We start from the raw sequence: 13,767 nt of genomic DNA, 5'->3' as shown, positions 1-13,767 counted from the left end.
AATCTGTAAGTGATTACTATTTTATCATCTACAACTTACACTAAGCCCAACTTGTTTTAAAACTGAAATACTTACAGCAAATAAAGCCAATTTTCTTAGAATTTTTCCGCCTTCATTCATTCATTTTACAATCTTTTTCTATTAATGTTGAAACTTGACTGAAGTGCAACAAACGCCAACCTATAAATCACAGCAGGTCATTGTTTTTTTATGAATGCACAACAAATTCAAGCAACAGGAAGCAAGGGTCAAGAATGACGACAGGTAATTAAAATTTCAGGCTAAAAAAACAACTTAGCAGGTGCACCCAGCTGAACCAATCAGAGCTCGAGTTCACTGTTACCAAACATATCAGCGCTGACTTTTTCTTTATTTTCGGTTAAAGTTGAAAATCATCAAAGTAAATAACTAAATGGCTACAATATATAAGTACAGCGAGAACAGATAATTACTATCATTACTTTTATTTCCTCGTCTTTTTTCCGACTCAAATGACGTAATAGGTGTGCGACGACGAGAAAGTTGTCTGTAGTCAGACGAAGGATGTCAACAAGTTTAAAACAGGCTTTAAAATCTCACTTTGGCTTCGACGGCTTTAGGTCTAAACTTCAGGAAGATGTTGTTAAGGCTGTCGTTAGAGGTAAGTCAAAAAAACAGTGTAGTTAATTCATATTTTCTTCTCGGTCTTTGTCTTCTCTCTGCCTAGCAGCAGAGTAGCAGATGTGCTATCCCATTCAGTACATGTAACATTTGAAGCAGGCTACGAAAGGAACTCAAACTGTCTTTCATTGTTAAAAATGTGACTTTCTTTTGTCTTGTTTTAGGTCAGAGGGATGTGTTCGTGTGCATGCCAACCGGAGCAGGGAAGTCTCTGTGCTATCAGCTGCCTGCAGTGCTGGCTGAGGGTATTACTCTGGTTATATCCCCGCTAATCGCTCTCATTCAGGTCAGACTCTTCCCTCTCCTCATACTGATTCTGCAGAGCAATCTGTGGAAGCTCTTTTGTTTTTGTTCAAAAACAAAAGAAAATCTCAACAAGTTTCTGTAAATGCTATCACACAACAAAAACAATACTACAGAAAGTGATTTCTGAAATGCCTCTTTAAGAGGAAGAATAGAATGTGATTTTATACAGAGCCTTTTTGGTCACCTTTTTGATTAACTATCTACAATATAACATCTACTGCAGTCTAACACCCACTTCTACCCAATAAACGTTTAGTAAGGTAGAGTTTAATTGTCTATTTTATTGCATGTACAGTGATTTTGGTAGGTTGATAGTTTAATTCTTTGATTCCTATGGAATTCTGTTTCCCTAGATTTTCTGTTATTATGTCACAGCCCATTCGTTCAACTTTTTTCGTAAAGCCTCTCAAACTTGAATATCTCAGTCCACAGCACCATTCAGGTAACCACACAGATTTACTTAGATTTCCTCCTAAGGCAACCAAGTCATTCAATTAACCAACAAAGTTAGCTCATCTTTTTCAATTTTAAGATAACCGCGGATTATATTGACGGTATCAATGTGAGGTTTTGCTTCACCTTACACACTGCTGATATTTTATTTGAACTGCATGATATTCTCTAGGACCAAGTGGATCACCTGAAGGAGCTCAACATCGCTGCCTGCTCCATCAACTCCAAGCTTCCGGTGGGCGAGCGCCGTCTGATCCTGGCTGATCTGGGGAGCAAGCGGCCCAAACTGAAGCTTCTCTACATCACTCCAGAGATGGTGGCCTCGCCCTCTTTCCAGCCCTGCCTGACGGGCCTGTGTTCCCGCGGCCTGCTGTCCTACCTGGCTGTGGACGAGGCTCACTGCGTCTCCCAGTGGGGCCACGATTTTAGGCCAGACTACCTCAAACTGGGTGAGCTGCGGGCTCGCATACCAGGAGTTCCCTGTTTGGCGCTGACGGCAACAGCTCCCAAGAACGTTCAAGAAGACATTGTTCAGTCGCTTAGGCTGCGCTGTCCGATGTCTTTCGTCACGCCCGTCTTCCGCAGCAACCTTCATTATGACGTGATCTTCAGGGATCTGCTGCCGAACCCTTATGCTCACCTCCATGCCTTCATCAAAAAAGCTCTGGCTATGGACAGTGGATCCGCTGGACAGGTTTGAAAAATAGAACTTTGAGTGGTTATATTAACATACTGCACAAACCTGGTGATATTTACCACAATGGGAATGATATGAAGCATCTTTGGAGTCTTTTGGTTCACGTTGCGCCTTTATGTCTCCCACTTAAGAAATAGAAATGCTCAGTTTGAAACTTGTTTTGAATATTCTTATTTAATAAAGAGAGACACGCTGAATCAATCGGAGAAATGCGATTGATTGACCTTTTAGTTGTTTTATTACAAAGCAAAATGAAGAGTGATTCTCAGAGATCAAGCTAGAGAGAGAAGTGAAACTTAAAACCATTCAATTCAATTTAATATGTTAATATGTTTTCAGTCACTTACACACAGTACTTCCTGTTCAGCTACCTCTTCTTAGGGAGTTTTTCCCTCATGCTTATAACAACAAAATCTCAGTTTGCTCATCTCTGGGTCTGCAGCTGTGGCCTTGCTTGTTATCGGTTCCGTTTCTACCAGTAAATAATAATAAGTTTTGAATTTGTCACATGCTCTTGAAGTCTTGATCGGTGAAGACAGAAAACTCTCTAAAGCTTTTTAGCAGAAATAGACAGATGTAATATTTTTTGCCCCCCATCTATGAGAATCATTTTGATCGCTCAGCTTTTACTGTTTAACTTTGTTATCCAGAGTTAAAGCAATAGTATGCCACAGCTCCTAATTGATTTTCTGTCTATATTTATTTAAATCAGATACAAATGAGTCAATTCATACATAATGAGTTTTTTTGGGTTTTTTTTTTTTTTTACACCGTTTGTGTTCAGGGTTGTGGGATTGTTTACTGTCGAACTCGGGAAGGCTGCGAAACGGTTGCTTATCAGCTGAACAAGCTTGGAGTCGTAGCAAAGGCTTATCATGCAGGTAGGATGTTTAAATGTGTCTGAGGTTTTCAAACCCCACATGCATTCTGGGTTTCAAGTGACAAGACTTGGCTTTTTTTGTAGGTATGAAGGCAGTAGATCGCACTGAGGCGCAGAACGAGTGGATGCAGGGGAAGGTGCTGGTTATTGTTGCAACCATCAGCTTCGGCATGGGAGTGGACAAAGCCAACGTCAGGTAAGGGGGCAAATATCCTGCCTTTGTTTTTCCTGTTCTCTTGTGTTTATTTTTACACACATGCTGATGTTATTGCAGATTTGTTGCACATTGGAACCTGGCAAAGTCTCTGGCGGGTTTCTACCAAGAGTCCGGACGAGCAGGTAGAGACGGTCTGCCCTCGTTGTGTCGCACATATTATAGTCGGAAGGATAAGGATCAGCTAAACTTCCTCATTCGGCAGGAAGTCACCCGGAGACAGGTTGGATTAGCAGCAAAAGAGCCTTAGAAGGATGAAACGTTATCACCAAAACATTTGCCTGAAGGTTTCTTTAATTTCCTTTAGGAGAAACGAGGCTCTTTTAAAGAGACCGACAAAGCAGCTCTCACGGATTTGGAAGCCATGGTTTTGTTTTGTGAGCATGAAGGGTAAGAGACGTATTTGACGCACACATCCTTTAGAAACAACTTTTTTATTGTATAAAAATCACTTCACTACATTACGATGCAGTAAAAATCAGTATATTTTAAACTCATTTAACAGGTTTAGATATAAACATTATTCCCTTTTTGAATATCCATTTTCAATTTCAGAACAGCAGGGGGCAGACTTGACCTCCTATCCCCTGCTTTCAATGAACACTTTAAAGGCAAATTTTTATTTTAGAGGCAAATCCCCTAAAAGTCTCAGAAATATGAAGCTATCTGATCCTTAAACAACTTTCAGCTGCATTCCTGTATTGTGCTTCCTTTTTTCCCTCTCTCTCACTATTTTGCATTTCTCAATTCAAACATTGAAATTAATCTGTTGTAATTTAAATCCTGAAAACAGCTAAAATAAAATAAAAAGTTGGGGGGGAAAAAATTTAAAACCTATTTTCTTAATAGTGTATCCCATCAGGCAATTATTTACTAGTTTCTAAAGTTAAAACATCAACTTTCCATTCTAATATTCCTCACAGTGGTATGATATAAGGTCATTTATGGCTTTCAGCTCATCTAACACTGAGCAGCTTGTTGTTTTTTTAAAAGACCGGTAAGCCTGTTCGGTGCTGCGTATTTGTTTATAAGTCAGTTGTTTCCGGCCCCGCCTTCTCCTCATGGTAGATGAGCTGTTGTTGCTCCGCAGGCCGGGATGCTCCAAAGGAATGCTGCTTCTCCTGAAAGCCTGGCAGCATTAACAGGTGTGCTTTGTTAGCCTAGAACACAATCCAAGAGTTTGTTTTGTTGTGCTGTGGCACCGTCTCCTTTCTTGTGCACACGCTGTGCAGCGTATGTCTGAAACCCAGGCGGGATTTCTAAGCACTGTGGTGAGCAGATCGGCAGGAAAAACCTGTCGGAAAGTAAAAATGTTCCCCTAGACGTCGAGCTCGTCTTGTTTGGACTTACAGCAGCAGCAGCAGCAGCAGTGGCTCACGCAGGTGAGCACCATCATGAGAATCACCATTACTGTTGGAAAGTTATGTATTTTAGTTTTTTTTTTTTTTTTTTAATTCCTAGAAATGTGTTGTTGTTTTTTTTGCTTTTTTTTTTTTTTTTAATGAGGCATGACTCACAGATGAAGATTAGGAGGATGAAGAAGCCTCCCAGCTCCAGAGGGTGGGCACTGGGCAGACTTTGCAGCTTGAGCAGGATATTGTTCAGGAGACCCACTGTCTCCTCTCTGGCATCCATCCTGCTGAGGAGACCACAGAGCACAAATGGCATATCTGAGTCACATTAGTGTGTGTCTGCTGTCAGTTTCTGTACATTAAGGAAAAGGGAACCCAGGAGTTTTACTGCCTGTGTGTCTGAAAGTGAATCTACTTCTAAAACAACTCTGTGCAGATTTAAACCCAAATGTAACCTGCAACAATGATCATCCTCATTGAACTTTTTTACTGTTTTGTCTCCTTAAATGTCAGCGGTGTGATAGAGCAACACAAATTGGTTCGTTTCTTATAAGTGGAAGAACCACAAGAAAGTTGTGTGTTTTTATGTAACCACTTTTACTCTGATACCTCCAATTAAAATCCAGTGCAACCAGTTGCCTTCAGAAGTCACCTAGATAGTTATATGAAGGGTACTGAAACTTTTGCACACAGTAAACATTTATTTGATAAATTATTGCCACGGATAGTTTCTTAAAAGATTTAGACTTGGCTATTCTAATGCATGCATGCATTCCTTGTAGCTTTGGCTGAATGTTTGGTTTTGTTCGGCTGGAAGGTGAAACTCCACCCCAGTGGTGTGGGTGTTTAGAAGACATTGTTTAACACAAATACTTGTTTAACTTTTCAGATTTTTATGCGAAGGACATTTTTAGGAGCCATGTATCAGGTGCAGTTGCGCTCTGCTTTTGACACAAAATGGAAAGAACAACAAATAAAATCAAGCTTACTGTTGTAATGTCAGAACACGCGAAGAGATTCAAGAGTTAGGAATAATTTTGTGAAGCACTTTCACTGTAAGTGTAGCCTTTTCTGCCCTGTAGTTTTACACTGTAATGAGCATAATGGGAGGTGAAACAGATTCCAGTTTACTGTTGACGCTGCTGCCGTGTTCTTGCTGAATTACTCACATGGGTGTGACGCTCTATTTCCTTTTGTGCTACAGTATTAGATTTACATTACAATTTAAACAAAACTCTACAATTATTAAACTTGCATGTATCGAAGAGCCTTAGCCGAGTGTTTTCACGACTAGGGATACGTGATCATTGAAAACACTGAGAAGCTGGCGTTGCTTAAGTGACTTTAAGCACAAACATATGTTTCTCTGGACAGCATGTACCAAATATAATCAGAAACAGCTCTGAGCAGAGCTATCCGCATCAGTTTACTGTAATTTTAGACTTTTTACTTGCATTTTTTTTAATGCATTGAAAGGAGTCAGATTTGTTCGTTTCACTCCAAACTTTTACAGACTGGATGAACTTTTTTTCTGTTTCAGTCTAAAACGCAAGTACCAGGACAGCTTATTTGCTTTTTCCAACAACAAAAAAATGCAGGATGCTTTTGCCAATTGGGGTAGCACCACAACGATGGGTCCATAAATCTCAGATGGATTTATTTAACTTAGAAACAACCTTTATGTACAAGATACTGCTGTAAATCAGTGATTCCCATGTAATTTGATTCATGCTGCTCTGACTTTCTAGCATATGTTTACAATTAAATCCTTATTTTTAAGACATTCCTCGAACATTTTCATGACTTTCTTTATTTTTAAGTCATATTGGTGCTGAAAAGGACTGAAAGACACCTACCTGTGAGAGTCTCAGTAGCTTTCCCACAATTAGTCAAGCCCAGAAGTTCATGAGCTAACAGCAGAGGAGGAGGAAGAGGAGGAGGAGGAGGAGGACAGGGTGGAGACCGTGTGAGCATGCTACAGTGTGTTCCCAGGAGCAGTTCCCCTGCAGAGGGTTTTGTTTGGCAGAACTAGTTGGTTGGTTTGTTGTTGCGTGACGCTGCTGCACGTCCTAAAGTAGGACGGAAAGTCATCTTTTACCTTTGCTGTTGAGTTCTTCCTCTTGCTGCCTCGCCTAACTCAGAAGTTGCAGTTTTCTCTTTGACAGTCCTGTCTGGGAGGGACAACTGCTTTACACTTAATGCTGCCCTCTGGTTTACTCCTCTGCCTGCTTTGCTTAAGCTTCCCTGTTCACACAAAAGGAAGTGGCAGTGTTCCCGTTTCCAGCGTTGGGGTTGATGCGGCTGATTCCCAAACGGGCTCAACGGCTGCGAGGATGTGTGGATGTGAGCCGTAATGTAACCGCGGTTCCAAAGCGAGGCTGTCTGGTGTTTTTTCTAACAAACTTTATAATCTGAATTTTATAAGGACATTTTGTGAAAGTGAGTTGTGTGATAAACTTGTATTTTTTCTTTTAAAAAAGACAGTAATTATTGACTGACTTCATAACACAAGCATTGATTCTAAATATGTTTTGGTTACACAATAGCTGATGATCAATAAGGCTCTACTGGATAATGGAGGGTCATTAGCTGGACCTCTTTCTCTCATCTTTTATCCTCTCATCTAGTGATTCAAACGATTCCTAGACTTATGTTTAATTGTCGATTAATGGTTTATTAGATTAAAATTGGTTCCAATCAACTCACTAATAACATCCACTTAAGCCTTCTCTTGTAATGCAACACTAAATTACAATTAATGTTGTAATTTGGACGTCATCCAGATGAGGGCGCCTCTGGTCATCCGTAAATGGAGTCAGTGGATACAGAAATAAAGATGGCGGGACCATAACAGAATGGGAAAGAGAAACGGTCCAAACAGAGTCTGGTTTAGGATGCAAAATGCACTTTGTGTGGTTCTGTTTAGAAATATGAACCCTTGGCAAGCTTCTTAAGTTCCAGTTTATGGGATTCACGGGGATTAATTTTTTTATTTATTTCACATATTTTATCCTTTTTATCTTCTATTTTTTGGTTTAGCAGCTTAGATGTTCCTGTTTGTTCTTTTATAAATCTAAAGTTCAATAACATGAGGAAACAACAATTTATTTAGCATTTAATACAGCTAACACTTACTAATGTTAAAATGTAATTGTGTATATATATATATATATATATATATATATATATATATATATATATATATATATATATATATATATATATATATATATATATAAAATTAAGCATATGAAAAATTTAGCAGCTAATATTATGTAAATACAGTCAATCCTGTTTATACGAGAGAAAACTCAGGCTTTTAAGAAAATTGCTGGTCAATTGAAAAGATCCATCAACTTTAGATTATTAGCTCATTAATCGTTATCTTGCATCCTTATTTTCATCAGATGTCGCCATGCCAACATCTCCAAGTTTTTTGGGGACAAGACGCCGAAGTGCGCAGGTGCCTGCGACTTCTGCCTCAATCCCAAAGTCGTGCGGGCCCAGCTGGAGCGAGCGGCCGCTCTCAGCACCAAGACCGAAGAGGGCCAGAGTGGGGAGCCCAAAGGGCCGTTCGGGTACCTGCCGGAGCAATATGGAGGAGGGAAGAAGGGCTATGGCTTCGAAAGGCAGGGCAAACGCTTGTGACGCTTTCTGAAATGCAGTTTTAATGCGACTTGGTGTGAGGCAGTGATGATGATGATGCTGCATTCTACCTCTGCAGGTACGATGAAGGGGAGGAAGGAAGTGTTGAAGAGGAGACTAAAAAGAGGAAGAAAGAGTTTTCTGACCTCTTCAAGAAGCAGATGAATCTACGGAAGGTGACTTTTAATATTCATTCAACAATTTGATGCCTAGCTGATCACATTCCAGTTGGACTTTCTCTACCTTAATGGGATTTTTAAAAATGTATTTTTAAACATTAAAAATGCATGAAACAAAATGTGCCCCAACGCATCACCTACCTCCCCCCCAATTAGTTTCAATCAACATTTGCTGAATTTTGGAGCTTCTCTACCATTTGTATGCAAGCTGTTAGCAGCCCGTCTTGTGAAATCACTCCCACATGTTGGAGAGAGCCGGCACAACGTTTGAGTCAAACTGCTCTAAGCGGCGGCCAGCCAAACCCTTTACAGAACAACATAACAACCCAGGAATGTCAAGATGGAGCCGAATAAAAACTTAAACCCCTTTCTGACAGTGCAGTCCAATAGAAAAATGACTATCACAGAATCGTTTTCACACGGCGAGGCTGAAAGACGTGTCGGTATGAAAACGCTAACTCAGGTCGATGCTTGTGTGTCTTCAGGGCTCTGACGGCCCGAGGAAGGACTTTGTTCCACCAGGTACTGCCAACTGTGGGATAAGACACAGAGATGAGTAGAGAGGCTTATTGGTGGAGTAACAAGTCGTTCCTGTTGTGCAGATGCTGACTGTCCGCTCAGAGAGGCCAGCAGCCAGAGGATCCCCCGGCTCACGGTGAAGGTACATGACCGAACTGGAACACATTCCTCTCCTGCATTCATTTAAAAAAAAAAAACGCTCGTTAACGCACAGGCCAGGTGCCGGTTAGCAGCTGTCTGTCCGGTTAGCAGATGTCTGTGTAGACTTTATTTGAATTGCATTTTTCCTACATGTGTCCACCATGTAGTTGCTCTTTTGATGCAAGAATGTGAGACCTATATTTTTATTTAGGTATTACCTCACAACAGATGTTCATTTCATATGAATAGATTAAGATATGAAGTTTAATAAACAGGTTTCCAGGATTAATCAAAAAGTTTGGAAAAAGTTAAATTCCTTCCTCTATAAAAAAAAGTCTACAGTAAATAAATGGTGAATTTTTGCTCTTACATTTTAAAAACATGCCACAAAGCAGCCCGAGAACTGTAATAAATAAATTTTGACATAACAAATGTAAAAAAAAAAAAAGAATTTAGTAAACTTGAGTCTCGTTTCAGACCAGAGAGCATTGCCTGTACCGCCTGCGAGATGCTCTGCGTGACCACCAGGGGTCAGAAGACATATTCAGGTCGGAGGATTCAGTTGTTCTCAAAAACCCTTCAGCTGGAACCCGATAGAGTGAAATAAATAACAGAATAACAGTCTTCCTTTATTTCCTCTTTGTCTCTCAGCTGCAGCAGTCTGATGTCAGCGGTGGATTTAGAGCATGAGGTCTTCAATAGCTGCAAATCCTCCAATTTGTACAAAGCTGCCATCTTGAAGAAGGTAGATTGAAAATGTCTGCACTACATTGAGTGATTTTTTTATTTTTAAAAAAAAAGTAAAACCAAATATGTTTTCTGTTTAACTCATCTGTTGTCCTGAAGGTGTCGGAGATTACAAAATCAGCACCTCGGACGGAAGAAGGCAGCAACAATGACTCCAGAGAAACAGAGACGAAGCATAAAGCCGATGGAAGTTCCTCGTGTTTATACCCAGAGGAGCTGCAGGGCTTCACCTCGGCCTCTCAGATCTACTCTGTACAAGTGGCTTTTTACAAAATCATCTCAAGAACATTGAGCACAATTTAATTCTCCTCCTTTTTGTTCCAGATGAAGCGGAAAAGAGTGGGAGCGGGCCAGAGGGGCTCCTCCAACTGCTTCCAGTCCGCCAAGGATCTCCTGAATCCCGTGTCTAGCAAAGTGACAGAGAACAGAGGATTCATCGGCGACTCCTACGTGGAGTCAGACGTCAAACGGATCAGGGTGAAAGAGTCAGAGACAGAGACGCCATCGTCCGTCAGAACCGGAGCCGTCAGCCCGGCCAAAGCAGGCAGAGTCATGAGCAGGAAGCAGCAGAAAATGGCGGAAGCGGCGAAGAGTTCTCGCAACATCTCGCAGTACTTTGTGAAGAAGAAACCCGCGGAGGAGGAAGAGCTGCGCCCGGAGGCAGGCGGCTTGTCGTCAGAGACTCTCGGTGAGGTTTATGAGGAGAACTCAAGGCAAGAGCTTCATTCCCTGCCGAGCGACCCTGCGCTTGTAGAGAGCCAGGATCTGATCCTGATAGAACCTAAAACGGAAGTCATCGTTTTGTCTGACGATGAAGAGCAGGAAGCGGGAAGAGAAGCAACTTTGACTCTGGTTGAAGACATTCCTCATGAGGATACGACTTCTATCACTGCGTACTTTAACCTCAGAAAACATTTCTATCAAACTTTACTGGCAAAAATCTTTTTTACAACCTCAACTACATTTTCACCATTTTCAGACCAAACCAACCTAAAGAAAAAGAAGAAGAAGAAGAAGAAGCATCTTCTAGTGGACTTTTAGTTCAAGAGGTAGAGTGTCTTGCAAAAATATTCCTAACGCTTAAACTATTCCACCTTTTGTCTCATTATTTACTTAAACTGCTTTTCCTGGAGCAGGTTTCACTTCTCCTTCTGATTCTTAGTTATGCACTGCTTTGTGTTGGTCCATGATATAAAATCTCGCTTTTTGTGCAGGATTTACGTTTTTTATTCATTCTCGGCGATGGATGACAGCTCTGTGTGTTCGCAGGTTGCTGACGAGGTGGAAACGGAGCAGAAGGAGGCGTCTCCCAGGGCGAAGCGCAGCCGGACGTTGGGTTCTAGCAAAAGGAGAGTGACGTTCAACCCGGAGGTGCAGGAGAGGTCGCTGCCGCCGCCCGGTGACCCCGGTGAACCTTTGAAGGCCGTGACGCTGCAGGAAACGGCTAACATTGTGGTCCATTATCTCAACCCCTATTATACTCAGGGAAAGTTTGCTACTAAGGTGTGCAGAGTTCCATATTAGCAAATTAGGACTAAATTTAATATGTGTTTAATAGAGCTATGAATGCTTTCACAGGTTCTGTTTAAGTCTTTTGCGCGATACTTGTCTCACCTTCTTACAGAGGGTAAAAGTTGTGAAAAAAGCCAAGGTAATTAAACACTTAACGCCATATAAACATCTTTTTTGTTTGTTTTGTCATTGGCTTTTCAGTAACTATAACCTCTGTGTCTGCAGTTAAAGATGAAGCGAAAGCTCTCATCAAGACGTTTTTCAGCAGAGTCCAGCGCTGCGAGAGCGAGGCCGACTGGGCGCACCTGAAGAGACCACACAACTCCAAAGCCCCCGAGAGCAAGGACTGATGGGACATGGAGTCCTTTTCTTGTGTCGAAGCCTTCTTTATCAGTGGTTCCTGCTGTTGATCTCAGGCCTTTTATTCAAAAAGCTTCAAATGAAGGGCTTTTGCAGCTGCTTGCATGTCATGTCAACACATGAGCAATAAAACTGACAGTCTGTCAGTGTAATGATGAGACAAGTGCTCTTAATCTTTTAGCCCCCTTGAGTCAAGTCATGTTTAAAATCTGTGCAAGATGTCTGAGTCCGCTTGGATTAGTAACGCTACAGCCTGGTCCTCAACTTGAATCCAAGAAGTCAACGGGATTTCTTTTCTGTGTGGTAAAAAATAAAAGCGCAGGTGTGAACAGATTACATCACACACACAACTGTATTTAATTTATATGTTTGAGGTGCTATCACAAGCAAATGAATATGTTGGAAAGCCCTTCATATCTGCTGTTCAGTACAGCGGAGGAGCCATCATGATGTGGGCCTGTTTGTTTTCTAAATGCATGCTTGGAAGAAAGAAGGAAATGATACAGATCATATGGTCAGATGTGACACAGAGACAACCTCCATTTCAGTTCTCAGACCTAAGACCTCTGAAAAGTCTATGATGAGCTGAAAAGCAGAGAGGATTCTGGGTGATCAACTCGGAGTGGGAAAAGAGGATCAAAGATCCCACCCTGTAAAATGTGAAAATACAAAGAGCTTTTCTAAGGAAAGATGTTTGACACGCTCGCTCTCATCTTCGTTATGCATCAACGTCGTACTTTAACGGTTAGAAGCTTTCAGACTAAAGTCCTGCAGTGCATCCTGATGGAAAAGTGACTAGAACTGGAAGAGTTTAATAAAACAGAGGTTCCCATTCTGAGTGCCACATGTTTACCAAATCACATAGCAGCCTTCAATGTGTTTTATTTAAAATAAATAAATAAATAAAAGCTTCTGTTTTGTTTCTAAAATGCTTTAGTTTGTATTTTTCAGAATTTCCAAACATGTATGCGTCTGTATATTTAAAGTAGATAGGGATGAAGCCACTGCTGGATTTTAAAACATGGGGGAAGCTGCATCTCACTGTTGGGGCTAAAAATATATTTTAACAGTTTCCTCCATGTTGTATTTGTGCTGCTCAAACAACAAAACGTGTGATTTCATAAAATCTGTTTTTTCTTCTTCTGTAAATAAAAGATTGTTTTAGTTTTGCTGTTGGTAATGGCAGAATGTGTGAAAGAAAAGCAAAAAGATAAACATAGAGATTCATTAATGTTTATGATAAAATAAACTATAGGCAGGGTGTGTCTTGCATGGTGAAAAAACATCTCCTGGTTTCTGATGTCTAAATTGAAGTTTATGGAAGCGGTTATGAGCAAATCCAGTAAATATCGATGTCTATACATCAGCTCCCAGCATTCAGGTTGCCAGGATACAGTCAAAACTATCAGCTATAGAGAAAATGATGCAGTCTATGTCAGGTAGGCTGGAGGAGACAGAGAACATGCTTACAAATAATAAACAGGGACATTAGAAAGGCAGAAGAATCTTATGAGACGCATAAACAAATTAATCTTATTGACATAAGCTTAGGTTAGCAGGGATGTATAAAAGAATGCCAAAATTAGAGAAAAAATACATTTGGTGGGATTTAAGAGAAGCAAAGATTAATCACAAGAGACTGTTCAAAATCACAACTAGGGAAAAAATTACAGTACAGACCAAAAGTTTGGACACACTTTCAAATTGAATTCAATGAGAAGGTGTGTCCAAACTTTTGGTCTGTACTGTATATTAAAAAAATTTCTTTGGTTAATTTTTATCGCCAGCTATTTATTATTTGATCAAGATTTCATTGTGTTGCAGAAAATGTTGGAAAATAATAAAACATAATGGATGCGAAGATGGAATAAACTGGTTTATCTTGTTTCCATCAACACCTAACCCAGTGCGTGGTTTACTGACTTGTCTGATGAAGAAATACTTGCTCTAACTTTAGAAAATGTTCAGCAAATGAGAAAGATTAGAAAAGTATTGTCTTTTAAGGAAAAAAGCAAATAGTGGAAACTTGGATGTTGTATCATTTTGCTAAGAATAAAAACTTTGATTTTTTTTTGTTTTCTAAACAGATTTATGCTTTTTGT

At 40.4% G+C, this 13,767-nt stretch overlaps 1 protein-coding gene across 2 annotated transcripts; it reads left to right on the top strand.

Annotated features, from left to right (window-relative positions):
* Nucleotides 1-312: 312 nt before the first annotated feature.
* recql5 (RecQ helicase-like 5) lies at nt 313-11,845 on the top strand. 2 transcript variants are annotated; one of them, XM_044100901.1, is made up of 19 exons: nt 313-640; nt 825-946; nt 1,592-2,113; nt 2,901-2,997; nt 3,081-3,192; nt 3,271-3,433; nt 3,518-3,600; nt 7,970-8,191; nt 8,287-8,383; nt 8,872-8,908; nt 8,989-9,047; nt 9,524-9,594; nt 9,698-9,791; nt 9,893-9,979; nt 10,118-10,686; nt 10,773-10,842; nt 11,063-11,296; nt 11,372-11,444; nt 11,531-11,845. In XM_044100901.1, exons 1-19 carry the CDS (start codon nt 544-546, stop codon nt 11,653-11,655), a joined length of 2,934 nt encoding a protein of 977 aa, XP_043956836.1. In that variant the 5' UTR covers nt 313-543; the 3' UTR covers nt 11,656-11,845. The 2 variants fall into 2 exon arrangements, with proteins under 2 accessions (XP_043956836.1, XP_043956835.1); XM_044100900.1 differs by having other exon boundaries at nt 9,893-10,045.
* The last annotated feature ends 1,922 nt before the right edge of the window (nt 11,846-13,767 follow it).

Source organism: Gambusia affinis, linkage group LG19 (genome assembly GCF_019740435.1).
Source record: "Gambusia affinis linkage group LG19, SWU_Gaff_1.0, whole genome shotgun sequence".
NCBI lineage: Eukaryota > Metazoa > Chordata > Actinopteri > Cyprinodontiformes > Poeciliidae > Gambusia > Gambusia affinis.
Note: the sequence above shows the minus strand (reverse complement) of the source record. Positions and strands in the feature narration are given on the sequence as shown.

What these genes read in the sequence shown, in the direction of transcription:
- recql5 (XM_044100900.1), top strand. Translation starts at nt 544, where the DNA reads ATGTCAACAAGTTTAAAACAGGCTTTAAAATCTCACTTTGGCTTCGAC. An exon ending in GGGTCAGAAGACATATTCAG is followed by an intron (nt 9,595 to 9,697) that starts GTCGGAGGATTC and finishes TTTGTCTCTCAG; the next exon opens with CTGCAGCAGTCTGATGTCAG. An exon ending in GTGGACTTTTAGTTCAAGAG is followed by an intron (nt 10,843 to 11,062) that starts GTAGAGTGTCTT and finishes GTGTGTTCGCAG; the next exon opens with GTTGCTGACGAGGTGGAAAC.